General features: G+C 37.2%; 1 protein-coding gene across 2 annotated transcripts in view; it reads right to left on the bottom strand.

Annotated features, from left to right (window-relative positions):
* LOC102229675 (guanine nucleotide exchange factor VAV3-like) overlaps positions 1-15,359 on the bottom strand; it is a 56,554-nt gene that overhangs the window by 14,600 nt on the left and 26,595 nt on the right. Inside the window, exons 15-23 of one of the 2 annotated variants that reach the window (XM_023336199.1) lie at positions 13,770-13,879; positions 11,172-11,273; positions 10,760-10,851; positions 10,049-10,095; positions 9,245-9,269; positions 7,285-7,415; positions 2,723-2,788; positions 2,444-2,478; positions 2,192-2,308 (exon numbers count right to left, since the gene is read on the bottom strand). In XM_023336199.1, the coding sequence (XP_023191967.1) occupies positions 2,192-2,308; positions 2,444-2,478; positions 2,723-2,788; positions 7,285-7,415; positions 9,245-9,269; positions 10,049-10,095; positions 10,760-10,851; positions 11,172-11,273; positions 13,770-13,879 (725 nt within the window). Of the gene's footprint in view, positions 1-2,191; positions 2,309-2,443; positions 2,479-2,722; positions 2,789-7,284; positions 7,416-9,244; positions 9,270-10,048; positions 10,096-10,759; positions 10,852-11,171; positions 11,274-13,769; positions 13,880-15,359 lie in introns of those variants that run through there. The other variant, XM_023336200.1, reaches the window with a different exon arrangement.

The raw sequence follows: 15,359 nt of genomic DNA, 5'->3' as shown, positions 1-15,359 counted from the left end.
ATGGTGGAAAACAACTTACCATTAGAGGTAAACTGTTTATCTGCCACCACCAGAGGGCATGCTAACTAACATGCTCATTCACTGCATGGGGGAAAAGTGTGAGCAGCGCTTATATGAGCCTGATTGATTGCTTGTTTCTGACAGATGTATTTCTGCAGATGGTAGTGGGACCACAGGGAGGAAGCAAAGGAGTTAGATTTTTTTCATTGATTAACTGTCTCATGTTATACTGTCACAACATAGTGACCAGAAAAATAGAAGCATTTTTATATTTTATAATTTTCTTTTGATCAGTTATGATTTTAAGCTCCATCCATCTTCCCATTAACTCAAGTCAGTCTCTCTGTCTCTGTTGATGGGAAGTATTGCCACAGTATAATGATACTATCAGAAAAAAATAAAGTTGAGAGAGTGCAGCAATATAAGAACAATGTAGGACTTGTCCAAATATACAAAATATACAGGATATTTTGACGACATCTACATCTATGTAGATGTCGTCCTACCTCCTACCTCCTACTTTCTACCTCCTACCTCTACATCCTCCAGGATGTGAGATATTTCTAGATGATCATCACTCAGCCTAACACAGTGCCTCTGTCAGTTTGCCATTTTCCTGCTATCCATTCCTTTGACATCTTTTCTCCTGCTTTCCACACAATGTAAAAGAAGAAGGCGATTCATCAGGTCAGATCACTGATGTTCCATTGCTTCATCCAGTTCTGACACTCGTCTGTCCATCAAAGACACTTTGAGCAAGGAAAAAAAGCTCAGCTTGGGTGTCCTTACTGGTCTACAGCTGTACAGCCCAAAAAGCAAGCAGCAACATACTGTGTGATCTACCACCTTTCTATTACAGTCGGCGTAAAGGTTCACAGCAATTTAATGACTATATAATGGGATCTACAAGATCTCACCACCTTCCTACACATCAATGAACAATGGGCAACAGTAGGGATCCTGTAGTGGTTCACTGAATCTTCGTTCTTGGACCTTATTTTGTGGGTAGAACAGTCGTAAGACCTGCTGCTCTGTAAAAGCTTTCATATGAGACTATAACAAATTGGGCTTTGTCAGCGTTTTTCATTTATCCACTGTTGCTGCTTCTAAATCCAAAAGGGTAGACTGACCTAGAATGGCAGGATAATAAGACCCCCTGGTAATTTTTGGTTTTGGGGCGCATCTTACATTCAAATGAATCAGTAACCTGTAAGCATTAATGTTCATATTTATTCAATGAAAGACACTTTAGAAAGAGAAAAATGTGGTTTACTTTTATTGAGGTGGCAATTTTATTAGTTTTATTCAGAAAAATGTTATGTGAGGACGTTTGGCTAAGACGTTTGGTTTTAAGAATTTTTATTGAGTCAATTCTGAAACAGCTTCATGTTTCATGATGATTGTTTTTTAGCAGTGGAATCCATTTTTAATGAGATCCAGACAAACACTGGTAAATGTCACAGGGAAACAGATGAAATTTTGGGGATTTTAAAATTACCATTTGCAAATTACCATTTGCATTTCTGTGTAAATGGCAATTAGCACAGAAATGTGTATTGTGTCATGTACTATCTCAGTTTCACCCTCAGTTTAACTAGTAACACCAACAACCCAGATAAACATACAGCTTTTTTCAATGATGTCTCTGCACAAGATGTGAAGAATGCGCCACGGTCTCCAGAATCTCAATCATTGTTTGGATCAGTTGGATCAGGCCTTCATCTATTTCATTATGTGAAGGCATTCATGATGCTACTGGGTTCTTACTAATCACTAAGAAGTTTTTTCTTCTGTGCATCAACTCATGAGTTTGTTGTTAAGTGGGCCTGAGATAGAGACCACTATGCCGTTTTCATTTGCACTGCTTTCCATACAGCTACCTCTGTTTGTTCTATTGATCAATGCATTTAGATGTGAGGCTTAGATATTGAATTTTATTAGTCCAAATACATTCTTATTACTTCTACTGTATGTTGTTTTAAATACTGTACATCAGGTTGATAGCTGTATGTGCTGCTTCGTGTTATAAAATCATGTTATTCTAGTGATTAATAAAGTTTCCAATCTAATTTAATTCAATCCAATAATTAGGTTTTATTGAGATGAACTTCACAGGATGATTCTCTTCTGCTGTTCTGTTATTCATTTTAAATGCAGTACGGAAGACTTAGAATGCCGTCATATGACTCACTTTATGCTGATGGCATATTCGTTGCAGTCTTTGCTCCGGTGTCGAACCAGATAAGTGCTGTTCCCTCTGTCGATGAGCTCCTCCTCAGCCTGGTATCTCTCCATTAGCCCTGCAAACCTGAACAATCAATGAACAACTACTGCACTTACACCGCGGCCCATTCATGACATAACAATGAAAACAGTGAATAGCAATCAATAACATAGTGCAGAAATGAATTATGGTTATCATACACAATCTCTTTTTTCTTACCAAAGCTGGGAAGAATAATCGACAGGTTTTGGAACCTGGCGGAGAGAGGAATTGTGGTTATTTTGTGTTTTAATACGATCGATACAAAGGGTGGAGGTCATTAGAGGTAATGTGATATTCAAGCCACATCTGATGGCTAAAATAAGTCTTCTTCAGTGAAAAAAGGCAATTCTAAGTCCTACATCTCATTGCTCAGACATCAATAGTAGCCATTATCTACTGAATGCGTTGTAATCACACTAGATTTTGTTATTGATTTGAATAAATACAAACACTTACACATGGGCAAGGCCTCACAGCATCACTTGGAAAGAAGCCAGTCTTGCTTGTCGCCAGAATTTTGCCCTGCAATGGCAGCAGTTTGTTAATCGCATTATATTTGTCTGGGTTAAGATGAACTTTCTCCCTCGTTTTTTCCTCCCCTTTTCAACTCTCCTCCCCCCACCCTCGGTTCAGTAAATCCTCAGCAATTAGCACACAACAAGCAGTGCATCTAATTTGCAGCCTGAGTTAATTATGGTTCAAAGTCTGCTGGCAGTTAGATTTGTACTGCATCAAAACAAGAGCCTCGTTTTAACACTAAATAATAGATCGTATTCTAGTCTTTTAATATCTAAATAGTGTGAGTGCAGGCTCACGCCAAAGACACGCGGCTGCTTTTCAGGAAACCTGCCCAAGGCAATCGCAAGTTATATGTGCTCATCTATAATTCTTTAAAACAAACAACAGAAACTGTTGTCTGCATCAAATAAAACCTACTGCTAAGAATAACCTCTGTATTTCACCACATATAAAAAAAAAGACCTGTTAAAGCGTCTTTTCCACCTTTAAAAATGTGCAACTCAACAGAAAAACAAGATGAAATATTTACACAACCTCACATAATTGAGGATGTTGCTGTGTTCAGAATTAACCACCACATTCAAACTCCTCTTGTGATCATTGTAAGTCTTGACTTATGGTGTAAAAAGAAATACATTTCATTGTATGAACAAACCAAGGCTGAAATTTTGGGTCATAATTTCAAACAGTTGTGGGCAACTTGGGGGGGAAATAAATCTTCAGACCTGTTTGTGCTAGAAAGTTCAAATTTAAAAGGAACTTCATCTTTCATCACAACAATGCAAAGAACACATCAATATCGTCAAAATAATGGCTTTAACAGAAGATTACAGTTTTGTAGTCACCTGGTCAGAGTCCAGACCTGCGAATCTGGTCAAAACCCTGTATGGTGATCCGAAATGGAGCCCATAAAATTAGACAGATTTTAAGCTAAATTATAACCTGTGCTGATTCAACAGTGTGAGCAAACTTATGCCACAACCTATTTTTGCTAAATCTTTAAAGATTTCAGTTTGTTTTACAGGTTAAAGGTTACAGGTCACTATAAAATGTGAAACAAAAGTTCTAAGATGAATTCTCCTTGTCGTTTTTTTGGAGGGGGGGGGTTATCTATCAAACAAACCTAGCATTTTAACAGGAGTATGCTAAACCTAAACTTAAATATCCACTTTAAGTTTAGGTTTAGCTTTTAATACAGCTTTAATCCACTAACATGTATCTCATGTTTTCGAAAACAATAAGAACATCTGTCAGCATTAACCTGATAATATGGGCTTACAAGTTCAAATTCGAGGTCAATTTGAAGTCCATTGAGCGAACATGAGAAGACAAGAAATGGTGGGGAGACGTTAAGCTTCTCATTCAGCTTCCTGCCCTGTTTATGCTTTCCTCCTCACTCCTCTTTATTAGGGTATGAAATGCTTTTTGGAGCCATCCAAGCCCTGGCAGTAACTAAATTGGATAGCGAATCTTTACCCATCTCTATGATTCATTCTGTGTAATAACATTTCATCAAAGGTTTTTAAGAGAGCCCTTCTCTATTTGTTATGCTTTCGATAAGCGTATGATACAGATTAAACTTATTACTCTGTTGGCATAAACAGGCAGCAGCCAGAGGATCAAATGAAATTACAGTGATTGATTGTATTGTTCTGCCAGGGGGATGGGGGATAATTGCCTTCTGGGTAACAGGGGATATGAATTCTCAGTGTTCTGTAATTCCATCCTCTGGCGCCACCGGGGACGCTAAAGATTAAAGGCACCCTGTGGAGTTTTCATTGTAAACAAACAAGGTTCTGTTCAGATTCAGTGTTTTTCCCCAAATTGTATTGTGTGCAACTATAAGACCTTTTAAACTTGTTTATGTGAAATTGTTTAGAAAATCTTTTGTTTTATTAATCTTTGTACACTTTTTGAGTTCATTGCCGCTGCTAGTAGCTGGGATCCATCACCACAGATATAAAGTATAATAAAGCAGTTTGAATTTGCAGGCTACATAAACATATTTTGATTATTTTGTCAAAATCAATTTTTGCTTTTTAAATAACTGTGTATTTTTTTATATAAAAATATGTAAAAGCAAACAATCTTTAATTTATATGAATTCATTTTATGAAACACTGGCACAAGTCTGTGTACATGCATGTTTGCCAATCCCAGTGTTACCATTCTGGACTGAACAATTCCATCAGCTGGAAATTATCACTATTTACATACCTTTGTTTTTATGTATTTATTTATGGTTACTGTCCTTTTGGATGAGCTTTTATTGTTGTATTGCAGTTTTGCCCCTGCTCCCAAGACAGATTTCTCCTATGGGAGAGTAATAAAATGATCTTATCTTACCTTCCCCACAAAAGTTTTAGCATTCATGAATAGATGGGGGACAAAGGCAAATCTTGAAATGTCATTGCTGTCTCAAATAGTCTCTGACCTGTCTCTGACCTGCTATTAAAATTTAATGTTTTTCAAATATAATACTTAACAGACATATTTTAGCAGTGCTGGATCCAACCTTTTCTCCCTTTTTAGTTCAAAATGGTGCATCTGTGTCAAATTTTGTAAACTTTTAACAAGCCCGTGTTACAGAATTCCTTCAGCTGACATATGGCAAGCCCATCTTCCCTTTGGTATTTCTGAAGTGGCACTTCACTATTGGCTATGCTTAACTTCATATGTCACTGATCTCCTACTGAAAGGTCCTGGTGTAAAAAACACTTAGCAGGGAAAGTGCCTGCACTAGAATGCTGGGTTTCCCAGCTTGAATTGTGTTTCAAAATCACAACAAAACTTCATGATGAAATGAATGGAGAACAAAATTAACTTTATATATTGCTCTATGTAAATCTAAGTGTAATTTCACATTAAACATTCTCAGCCGCAGACGGTTTGAATTTGCTTTCCAATGCTGATTACGATCTTGTGGACTTATTAGTCATGTGCAAACCTTCAGCTGTTAAACATGTGATCCTGGTAAACACTGCAACACTGTGTCATATGACACGAGTTATCGTGAGCTCACTCATGGCTGGATAAATTATTTATCATCTCCGAAGTTAAAAGTAGCCCCTTAGAATCATCCTTCTTTTAAAACAAGAAGGCATTTATATAGTTTCATTATTTCTATCTTAAGTCTCCCTTTGCACAAACATGCCAAAGGCTAAGCAATCATCTTCTTTGATTTTCAAAGAATATTTATGAAATTAAGAAAATGTTACCAGTTTCCAGTTTATGTGTCTTTGTCTTTACAGCTACAATTTTCTTGATTTTAATAAGGACTGTTTATTTTCACCTGTGTACCTCTTGTCTCCTTCTCAACAACAATTTGACAAATGGTTTACACCCAGCTCAAGTCCAGACCTAAATCTGATTGAAAATTTGTGGCAAGACTAAATTTAATTCGTAAATATTTATTTAGAAAAATAAAAACATTATTGTCTGTGGTAATAAGTCTGTCTGGGAACGATTCTAGAAGAACACACATCTACCACTGCTAACCTTTAGTTAGGAAGCTCTCGGTATCATTATGCAGCAGGCATATATGCAGAAATGAGTTTCACCACCTTATTGCTCCGATTATGCTCTTACAGCATGCACTGTTGCTATGGTAGCAAACAATGCAGTGCCATCAGTTCTAGGGCATGACATTCTGGTTGCTACTCATCCAGCTTACAACAAGTCTCCTGGCACTCATGTCCTCGTCCTCCAACTTGTGCAGTGACACAACAGAGAGAATCATAGGGCATCAGAAATCGGGCTAACTGCCCACTCCCAGCCGGGCTGCTGGCAAAGGTTGCTCTGATTGGAGCAGCACCAGAAGGAGAATGAGGCTTTGATGTCACCATAAAACAGAGCTGGAAGCAGTGAGGTAGGGCTGCCAACAGACCACAAATAACACTATCTTTTCAAAAATAGATACGGTCAAAGACCCTGAACTTCTGGCTGACGTCGTGAGAGGTTTGCACAATTTGCCGGAACACAAAATGGCAAATAAGCAGTAAAACATCCTGAGGGGGGGCAAAAGGGTTTGTAATTTTATCGTTTCATTGTGTCACCTAATTAATCAACCGAAGTCACTAATTGGTTAGATCATCCGATGGCTCTGATTCAATCTAAGCAGTGACAGAAAGGACAGATATCCCATCTGTAAGGTGGCTGGAGTCCAGTGGAGTTCATGTGATAGTTCTGATGGTAGCTGACCTCATAAGGCAGCACAGAGAGTCTGATGAACAACCACAACAGAATCAGCAATTCATCAGGAAGAAAGCTGCCAGGAAGATAAACCATTGCTGTTGGTACGCTGATATCTTGCTAATAGTCTTCCAATTTTGCTTGTCACAAAGTGGAACGATGGAGTTAAAATGCAAAACGCATTTAAACCAGTGTTAGTGGAAAGATATTTCATGTGTCTTACCGGTCAAATGACTCTGAACATATTATTTTTTCATAAAGTCACAGATGTGGACATAAAACAGGAATGAGTAGACTGTGGCACACACCTGCCACCAGGAGCTGTGCAGGTCAGCAAACATCAACTCAATTACATCCCCTGCCTGAATGCTTAGTGGGGGCCCACACTGGGGGCTGGGGATGCCGCTGTAGTCTCTGATCACAATCATCCTCGGTAAACCTGGCAGACAGGGAGCACAAACAGTCAAATTCCACTTTCTCTGCTTTTAGTTCAGAGTATTGTGAAAGCAAAGTAGAGGAATACTACAATGTGAAATAAAGGCTACTTTTCTGTACAAAATCAGAACAATTCCAGTTAAATAATGTGAGTAAGTTAGTACATATTATAAAGAGAACTACTAAGATAAAATAAATATTGAAAAACATTAAAAAAAAAAAGATAAATTACAAAATATTTCAAAATATGAAATCCTCGCAATTCAGAAGTCCTGAAAATTAAAAAATCCTAAAACATTTGTAAATTTTTTAGATTAGGATGTGATGTGTTTATTTATTTAAATTTCTCAGCCTACTTCGTGTTGTTCAGCATGTTCTACTAAAGTGATTTCTTGGTCTCTAATAATCTGTAAGTAATCAGGCCATGGAGAGAAGAGGCAGCCTGCCAGTATTTTTTCCCCTTTGTCAAGATTCCCAATATCTGAGGGGGGATTAGGAGCAAACACGCGCTCAAATAGCAAAATCTGTGAACATTTGGAACCCCTTATAAATCACTTATAACCACCTGTTTCAGCAGTTATACTGATGAAATGCAGTGTCTTGTTTTACTGGACTTTAAATGTAGGTTTTGATAAAACATCAGACTGACACTGATCTGAAAATGGCTATTTTTAAATGACTTGGATCTGTATCTGGACCAAAACTAAAATCCTAGTCAGGACATCCCTCAAATGAGAATTCTTCAACATTTTGATACAAAACTCTATTTGTTTGTTTAAAACAAAAAATGTGTTGATGGTCGACAAAATTTAACTGACTGTGCCTATCGATACTCAGCAGAACAAAGATAACATATCAAAAGCTATTGAGATGATCACTTAGTAAATTCTTTCTATTCTTTCTCCAGCACAAATTATTCCATTGCTTTTAATTGACTGGTTTCATTCTCGACTCTTTCCCAGGTCTTTTAAGATCTAAAGCACTTAAAAGGTTCAACCCTAAAAGCACCAATTTACCATCACAGGAAATCCATCTCTTTGAATCCTGAAAGGTGGCGCACCAATCTTTCCTCTGCACGGCAGAGCCAACACAGCCACAAGCATGAGGCTGAGGCAAAGACTAAACACCCCTGCCAACTTAAAAGACACAGCTACTTACTCTCCGCTGACTCACACATCTAACCCGCCTCAGACAGATCACCCTTCCAGCTCCCGCTCCCCTGCAAACCAGCCTGAGGAAACTATTAGCTGACTGTGACCTCAGATGAATGGAATAGCTCGCATTCATGTTTTTAATAAGAACAATAAGCACGGCTGTCTTCCTCATAAACCCCCTTATGGAAATTGATTTATCACAAAGGCTCGCTCGGCTCAGCAGCCGAGGCTGAGGCACCACGGATTGCTCGGGGAGCGATTCTGCATTTCTTTTCCAGTATTTCTCCCGCGTGCTTCTCATAATCATTCCACCCACTCCAATTCATCTCAATGCGATCAAGGGTTTAGGCACCATGGCGAGCAAAAGGAAAGAGGCTTTCTTTCTGGCTCTGGTTAACGATCCCTTGCTCATACTTTTATCTGGTCATTAAAATTTGTTAAATGCCTAAGTCAATTGGATATTCTGCTCCAAAATAGAGCTGATTCATGGCCTGACTTATGAGAAAATAGCATTCTGAATATATTTCATGAGTGCACGAGTTCTATGACTGAAACTGTATCAGTTATTTCAATCTTTCTTAACTCTCTGCTACAAGGCCGAGATGAAATAATTTTTAAAAAAGTCTGTGAAGACCTCTGCAGGTTAACAAACTTGCTCAAGTGGTCAAATCATGCTGACCTGGGCCTGGCGGTGCTGTGTTCTCCTGTAAATTGTGAAAGAAGGAAAGAAACAGAGAAAGAAAGAGAAGAAAATAGCAAAAGGTAAAATATTCGTTGTGCCTGTACAGGATCAGATTGACATGAGAAATGAGTCACACAATCATGTTGATGGTTTACACTGTTTAAGTGATTTAACCAGTTTAGCACCAATGATGGGAAACTGTTTTTTAATCACTCTGATTAAGGCATCAGATGACATGTGTTGTGAAATGGCCATATATAAATAAAACTGAATTGAATTGAAAATGTTAAAAGCAGTAGCTCTTCTCAGGTAACTCTCTTCATTAAGTATAAATGGAATATAGTGAATGAACAGATAGATGGATAAACAGACCATTCACTATACGTTTAATACAAATAGCTGCATTTTGTTTTCAAAATTCACAATGCCTGTTTGGTTTATGAGAAAAATTAATTTTTTAATAGCAGTATTTTATTTTAGCAGCACTTTATTTACCAAATCTGGAAAAACAAAAACTAGAAGCTCCTAAAAAAAAATAGGAAAAAAACGCCCTAAATTTAAACATGAAATGAGACAGTTGTTATTTAAAAAACACATCTCCTATCAACTTCCTTCCACAAAAGGAGTGAAGTTAAAACTGTAATAACAAGGTCACCTGTAGCTTTGTTGATGTTATTAACAAAAGCCTTCATGATCTTTCCAACCACAGGCAAAATAAGAGTCCAGCTGCTGCTTCATGCCTGAATCGTTACGTTAGCTAAGATGTCTTAAGTCGAAGAAGAGAAACAGATCAGGTCTTACCTTGGGCCTCAGCTTGACAGGATCTGCAGGCAGGTGGGAAACAGACACTGTGAGAGGAATACAATATTAGTCTATGGTGGCTTCTTGACATCCAACCTCAACTGTCAACCTCTGGTGGCCCTTATCATGCTTCTGAATGCATAAAAACCGCAGTGGTTGTGAAAGAGAGGAAGCTTGTCAGACTCCTGAGCTGGCTTTAGCTGTGTGTGAACTGGGTGAGGATAATGTACCTAAAAACACCAGTCTGGAGACACACACATGAGGCTGTTCCAGGAACAGCATTAAAATTCAGCAAATACTTTTTTTTGTTAGTCTTAAGCTGCAAAAACAGGGAGAATATGTGTTTTATTTGGCACTTTCCTTAAACAGAATGCGAAGGGAAATATGACATTAGGAGAGAAAGGAAGGTTCAAGGTTAATGTTACATTTACATATATTAATTTGAAAATGGTGAGAATAAAACATTTGCATTTCTGCCTTCTGCAATTCAGAAAGAAAATGCATGGAATTACAATAAAGTTCTCAAAACATTTTACTCCAAAAAGCATAACTCTGCTCTACAGATTATATGGTCATATAATGACAGAAATGTGCAGACATTCATAAATCAGAAAATGGCTACAAGAAAATAGATACTTGCTCAACTCGCTTAAATCTAAAGTCTGAGTGGTAATTAAACAAATGATTGGCTAATTTAGTGTTAAGTCTTACCTGTTCTCCCACAGGCTCCCAGTCGACCCAGACACTCTTTATGAGCCCCCAGGCCACATTTTTGACACCGATAGCCCTGGTTAAAGATGCCCCTGCAGACAGTTAAAAATAATAAAAAAACAAAACAAGTGACATTTAGAGATTTCTGGCTTCTGTCCCATTGTCAAGATAGATGAAATGACACAGGAAACAGAGACAGCTAACATGACAGTATATACTTCATTCGGACTTCAACAAGTTAAAAGACTGAATTTTAAAATGTTGTTAGATTTAACAGACTTAAACGATAGTTCTCCAGCAGAGAACTTAAAGCTTCTGCACATCCTAAAGACAATCTATCATAAGGTCTCTTCCTCAGGAATGCACAATTATTTTCAGATTAGTCTTAGTCTTAATGTTCTCTACATCTTACCTGAGCAAAAGGTGACAGTAACTACAGGAAGTGATTCTTTCAAATGTGTGCATCTTGAACTGGTGGGAGTTGTGGTTAGCCTTTTCTGGTCGGATATTTGAGCTAAAAGCAAAAATAAAACAAAAGATTGTGTCATAAATTATATATCAGCAGGTATTGCAAAACGAATACCCGTAGATGAAAAATCAGCAAAATTGACAAATATAAAATTACTTTGTGTAAATAATTTACAGTATTTGGAGATAAAACTTGAGGAATCTAGAGTTTATATGAAGAATTTGATGTGAAGTTCTTGTCTGATGGGAGGTAAATCTGACACTTGCTAGTCTTTTATATTTAATTTCACCAATGATATCTGAGATTTGATCTCAACAAGGCTGCAACTTTCTCAGCTGACATTTTAAAAACTAGTGTCTGAAGATGCTCAGAGAAGAATTTTCATTTAAAAAAAGTTCAATAACTTCAGAAACTTCACTTTAAAAACAAACTGACAAATAATCTGCACTCACATCTACTTCCCCCACTGTTAGGAACAAACTCAGGGCTGGCTGCTGGTATCCAGTCAATAGCAAGGACCAAATGAACCAAAAAAACCCTCTCAGTTTAACCATCTAATATCTGAACAGTCAGATGGAAAGAGTTCCAGGTTTGCTTCAAAATCATACTCTAAAAGTAGGCAATTTATTTTCAAAACCAGTGAAGTCTTGAGTGGGTAAGATGATGTTTTATGTCCCCCTGGAACAAGAGAATTTTTGGTTTTTGTGTTGTCTGTTTTCCTAAGAAACTAATTAACTCAGAGACCACTCTGTTATTGCCTGAGGTTTCTGAAGGCTGGTGTTTATCTCATTTTTACAGTTCTGCCAACTACAGAGTTTATGTTTTTCTGTCAAACTTAAATGTTTCAGATCATCAAAAATGTTAGTACCACACCAGTTTTCGACTGATGATCTCATTTATTAAGAGAAAACAGATATACAAACCAACTTAGCCTTTTGTAAAATGGAAATGTTTCAGTTCATGCTTCATTTGACTCGGCAATAAAAGACAGACAGAAAGAATGTCATCAATGGAACAATGAGAAAACCAGATGCTCAAAAAGAACACAAAGACCTGTCTCACATTTTCCAAAAGAACATACTGATGACTCTTATGACTTTTTGGAAAATACACTGTTGGCAGACCACACACCTAGGGCATGAACTTCAAAAGGTGTAAACGTTTTGACTCAAAATAATAAAATGATGGTTCCTGAGTGGTCGATAATATCTATCAATGAAAAAAGTTGGTCCTGGAAAGATTTTTTTTCCTTTATAAACAATATCATGGATTTTGTATTTATTGGGATTATCTTATGTCCGATTTTAACATTTGTTCTATAATTTTAAGCATTTATTTGTGACAAAGGCAAATACTTTTTCTAACCTCACTGTAGCTCAAGGGACCCGCAGCACATTGTTTTCTTCTTATACTCAGTATTTGTTACATTAATTTGTTTTATTATTTTCTATGTAACATAGTCATTGAAAATTGGCTTTGGCCAAAAGAATAATAATTGGTGCATCTCTGGCGAAAGAAATAAGCACATATTGTTTTAGTGTGAGTGAATGTCTTTATAAAGTTAATAAAACAGATTTGCTGAGACAAGTATAGTCCTTAGTGCAATAAAGAGCGTAATTGAGAGCAGATAATTGCAGTTCTGTACGAGCTGAAGTATAGAAGGAGCAACATGCATGACAAAAATAAACAAATATGTTTTCAGCGCTTAGGCACAATCCAGAGACCAGCTGAGTGCTCCCCTAAGTGAGTCTTCCATCATGAGCTCACATCTTCTTCAGATGGTACAATTTTCACTTCCAGAATTGGACCTTCTGGTGTCATTACCCAATGCACAGAAGCACGCATAGCTTATTTCTGACTAAAACCCAGTAGAAAAAACTGTTTGGAGCCCAGAGAGAGAGAAAAAAAATCATTTTTGTAATGTTTGTGAAATGCACATTATGTTTTGGGCAAGTATCTGGGGTTTTATGGTCCAGGGAGAGTGCAGTTTACATTACCACAAAACATTTCAGAACATCATGACAATTTCAAAACTCTAATGTATTCAGCAAGGTCAAAGCTTCAAGTGTTTATAAAGGGAGAGTGTCAAAACATGATGCTCCAGTCCGACAAGGCAATCTCAAACCGAAATAGCATTGTCCAATCAACAAAAGAAGACAAAGAGGATATCAAGCGATAAACTCCTCCAAATGTTACAGAACAACACAAATACAACAGTTTATCTCCACAGAACACTGAACTGCAGAATCATCACAGCAGAGTGAGTTTACTGTAGCTCTGCAGCTCACTTTATATAAACACGTAGCTGTGTAAGTGTGTGTATATGTGTATTTTTGTACTTTTGTCAGCCGTGTGTGCTTGATTACAACTAAGACCTGATCAAACAGCACACATGAAAAAGTCAACAGCTCTCTCCACATTGAAACAACACAGTTGCAAACAAAAGTAAATAAGCTCTATGTATAGACATGCATACACTGACCTGTGTCAAGCAAACCGTTACCATTCACAACTGAGGTGTTTTTGCCTTTGTGTACTTACATTGCCATTTCAAACTGATCCAACCACTTCTTCTTCAGCTCTTTGGTCTTAAAGCAAAGCTCAAAGCCCATATGTCCCTGCTGGTGAGTCACGAAGAAGCCGTAGCACCACTGTAGATATCAAGAAGACAAAATGGAAATAAAATTTCCTGACACCACATATGTATGCATCAGAATAATTACAATGACCTAATTTTGGATTTCAAAAATTGGGTTAGGTTTTATTTTCAGGACAGGTTGATGTAGTGTTTTAGTAGGTCGTTTTTTTGTTTTTTTTTACCTTTTTCAAAATCCAGAAAAAAGGAGAAATTTGTGATGCATCCTTTAAAAGGTATTCAATATTTCTTCGATGCAATTATTTCTTGTGTAGTTATGGAAAAAGCCAAAAGGGTGTCAACTGACCCTGGCTTACCCTCCAATGCACATCCTGACAGATGTCTCTTAGCAACCATACAAATGGCCTTTCAATTTTTTAAAGACTTTTGTACCATTAGTGGCCTTTCTTTGCATTATTACAATGGGCAGAGAAATAAGACAGGGAAAGACAAACTGCAAAGATGCCTGATGTCAAATATAAAAGGGATTTTGTTTTTTTCAAAATAAAGTAAATACGGCAAAGTACATAAAGACACATACAGTGTTCATAAACTTTAGGTAAAATCTTTTTACAATTTCTGACATTACAGCCATAAACTACAATTTTATTTCATGTAAGACCAGCACAATATTGCACATAATCGAGTTGCGTGGAAGGAAAAGGTTTTTAAATCATTTTACAAATAATAATGTAAAAATTCTGTTGTACAATTCTGTTACCCCTAAATAAAATATAGTGCAACAGACATTTCTCTTGGTTCTAGAGATGAATAACAACACTGATTATGAACACCGCTCTAGAGTTGAGTCACTTAATAAGAAATTAATAGCATAAAAAATATATTTATCTAAAAAAAATGTGAATCACTCTAAGCCAGCCTTTAAGTTGTAACCTTGCCAGTTACCCGGTTCTAATAATGACAAGGTAAGTATGGCGGGTGAATAAGTGGCAGCTCTCTGACATAATGCTGTCAGCAATCCTCTCTGGTTTTAGTGCCAGTGAGGTCACCAGCTGCACAGATCAAGAAAAATATGTTGGCAGCTGAATTTTTTCAACAGAGCTGCAACTGCAATATGAGTTTAACCAGAGTTCAGCCTGAAGAGCACTGAAGGGTTCAAGCTGTAAAAATGCACCTTTAGAGGAACCAACTTCCTTTTAAATTTAGAAATTCGTAAGTATTACCTCTAAAAACTTAATCCCTGCCAATGATTTAGACCCCAGCAGGGCTTACACAGCTACTAAGAAAGCATAAGGGAGTCTAAAGCATTTCATACTTTTCAGGTAAGAAATGATTTCTTTAACCTGTTGACCACTAAGTAGCTTCAAAGTAGCACGTTAGATTTATCCATTTCTAAATTAAGGTCCTTGCTCTTGCCAACAATCTGCTTCTGCCGGTTGTGTCATATACAGTAATGAGAAAAATAGTTGAGTTTCCCTGACAGTGATTAGGCTGACCTGCAGAGCCCTAAGTCCTTTAGAGCTCTGCTGGGTCTT

Source organism: Xiphophorus maculatus, chromosome 6 (assembly GCF_002775205.1).
Source record: "Xiphophorus maculatus strain JP 163 A chromosome 6, X_maculatus-5.0-male, whole genome shotgun sequence".
NCBI lineage: Eukaryota > Metazoa > Chordata > Actinopteri > Cyprinodontiformes > Poeciliidae > Xiphophorus > Xiphophorus maculatus.
The sequence above is the reverse complement of the archived record's forward strand: the minus strand, read 5'-3'. Positions and strand labels throughout refer to the sequence as shown.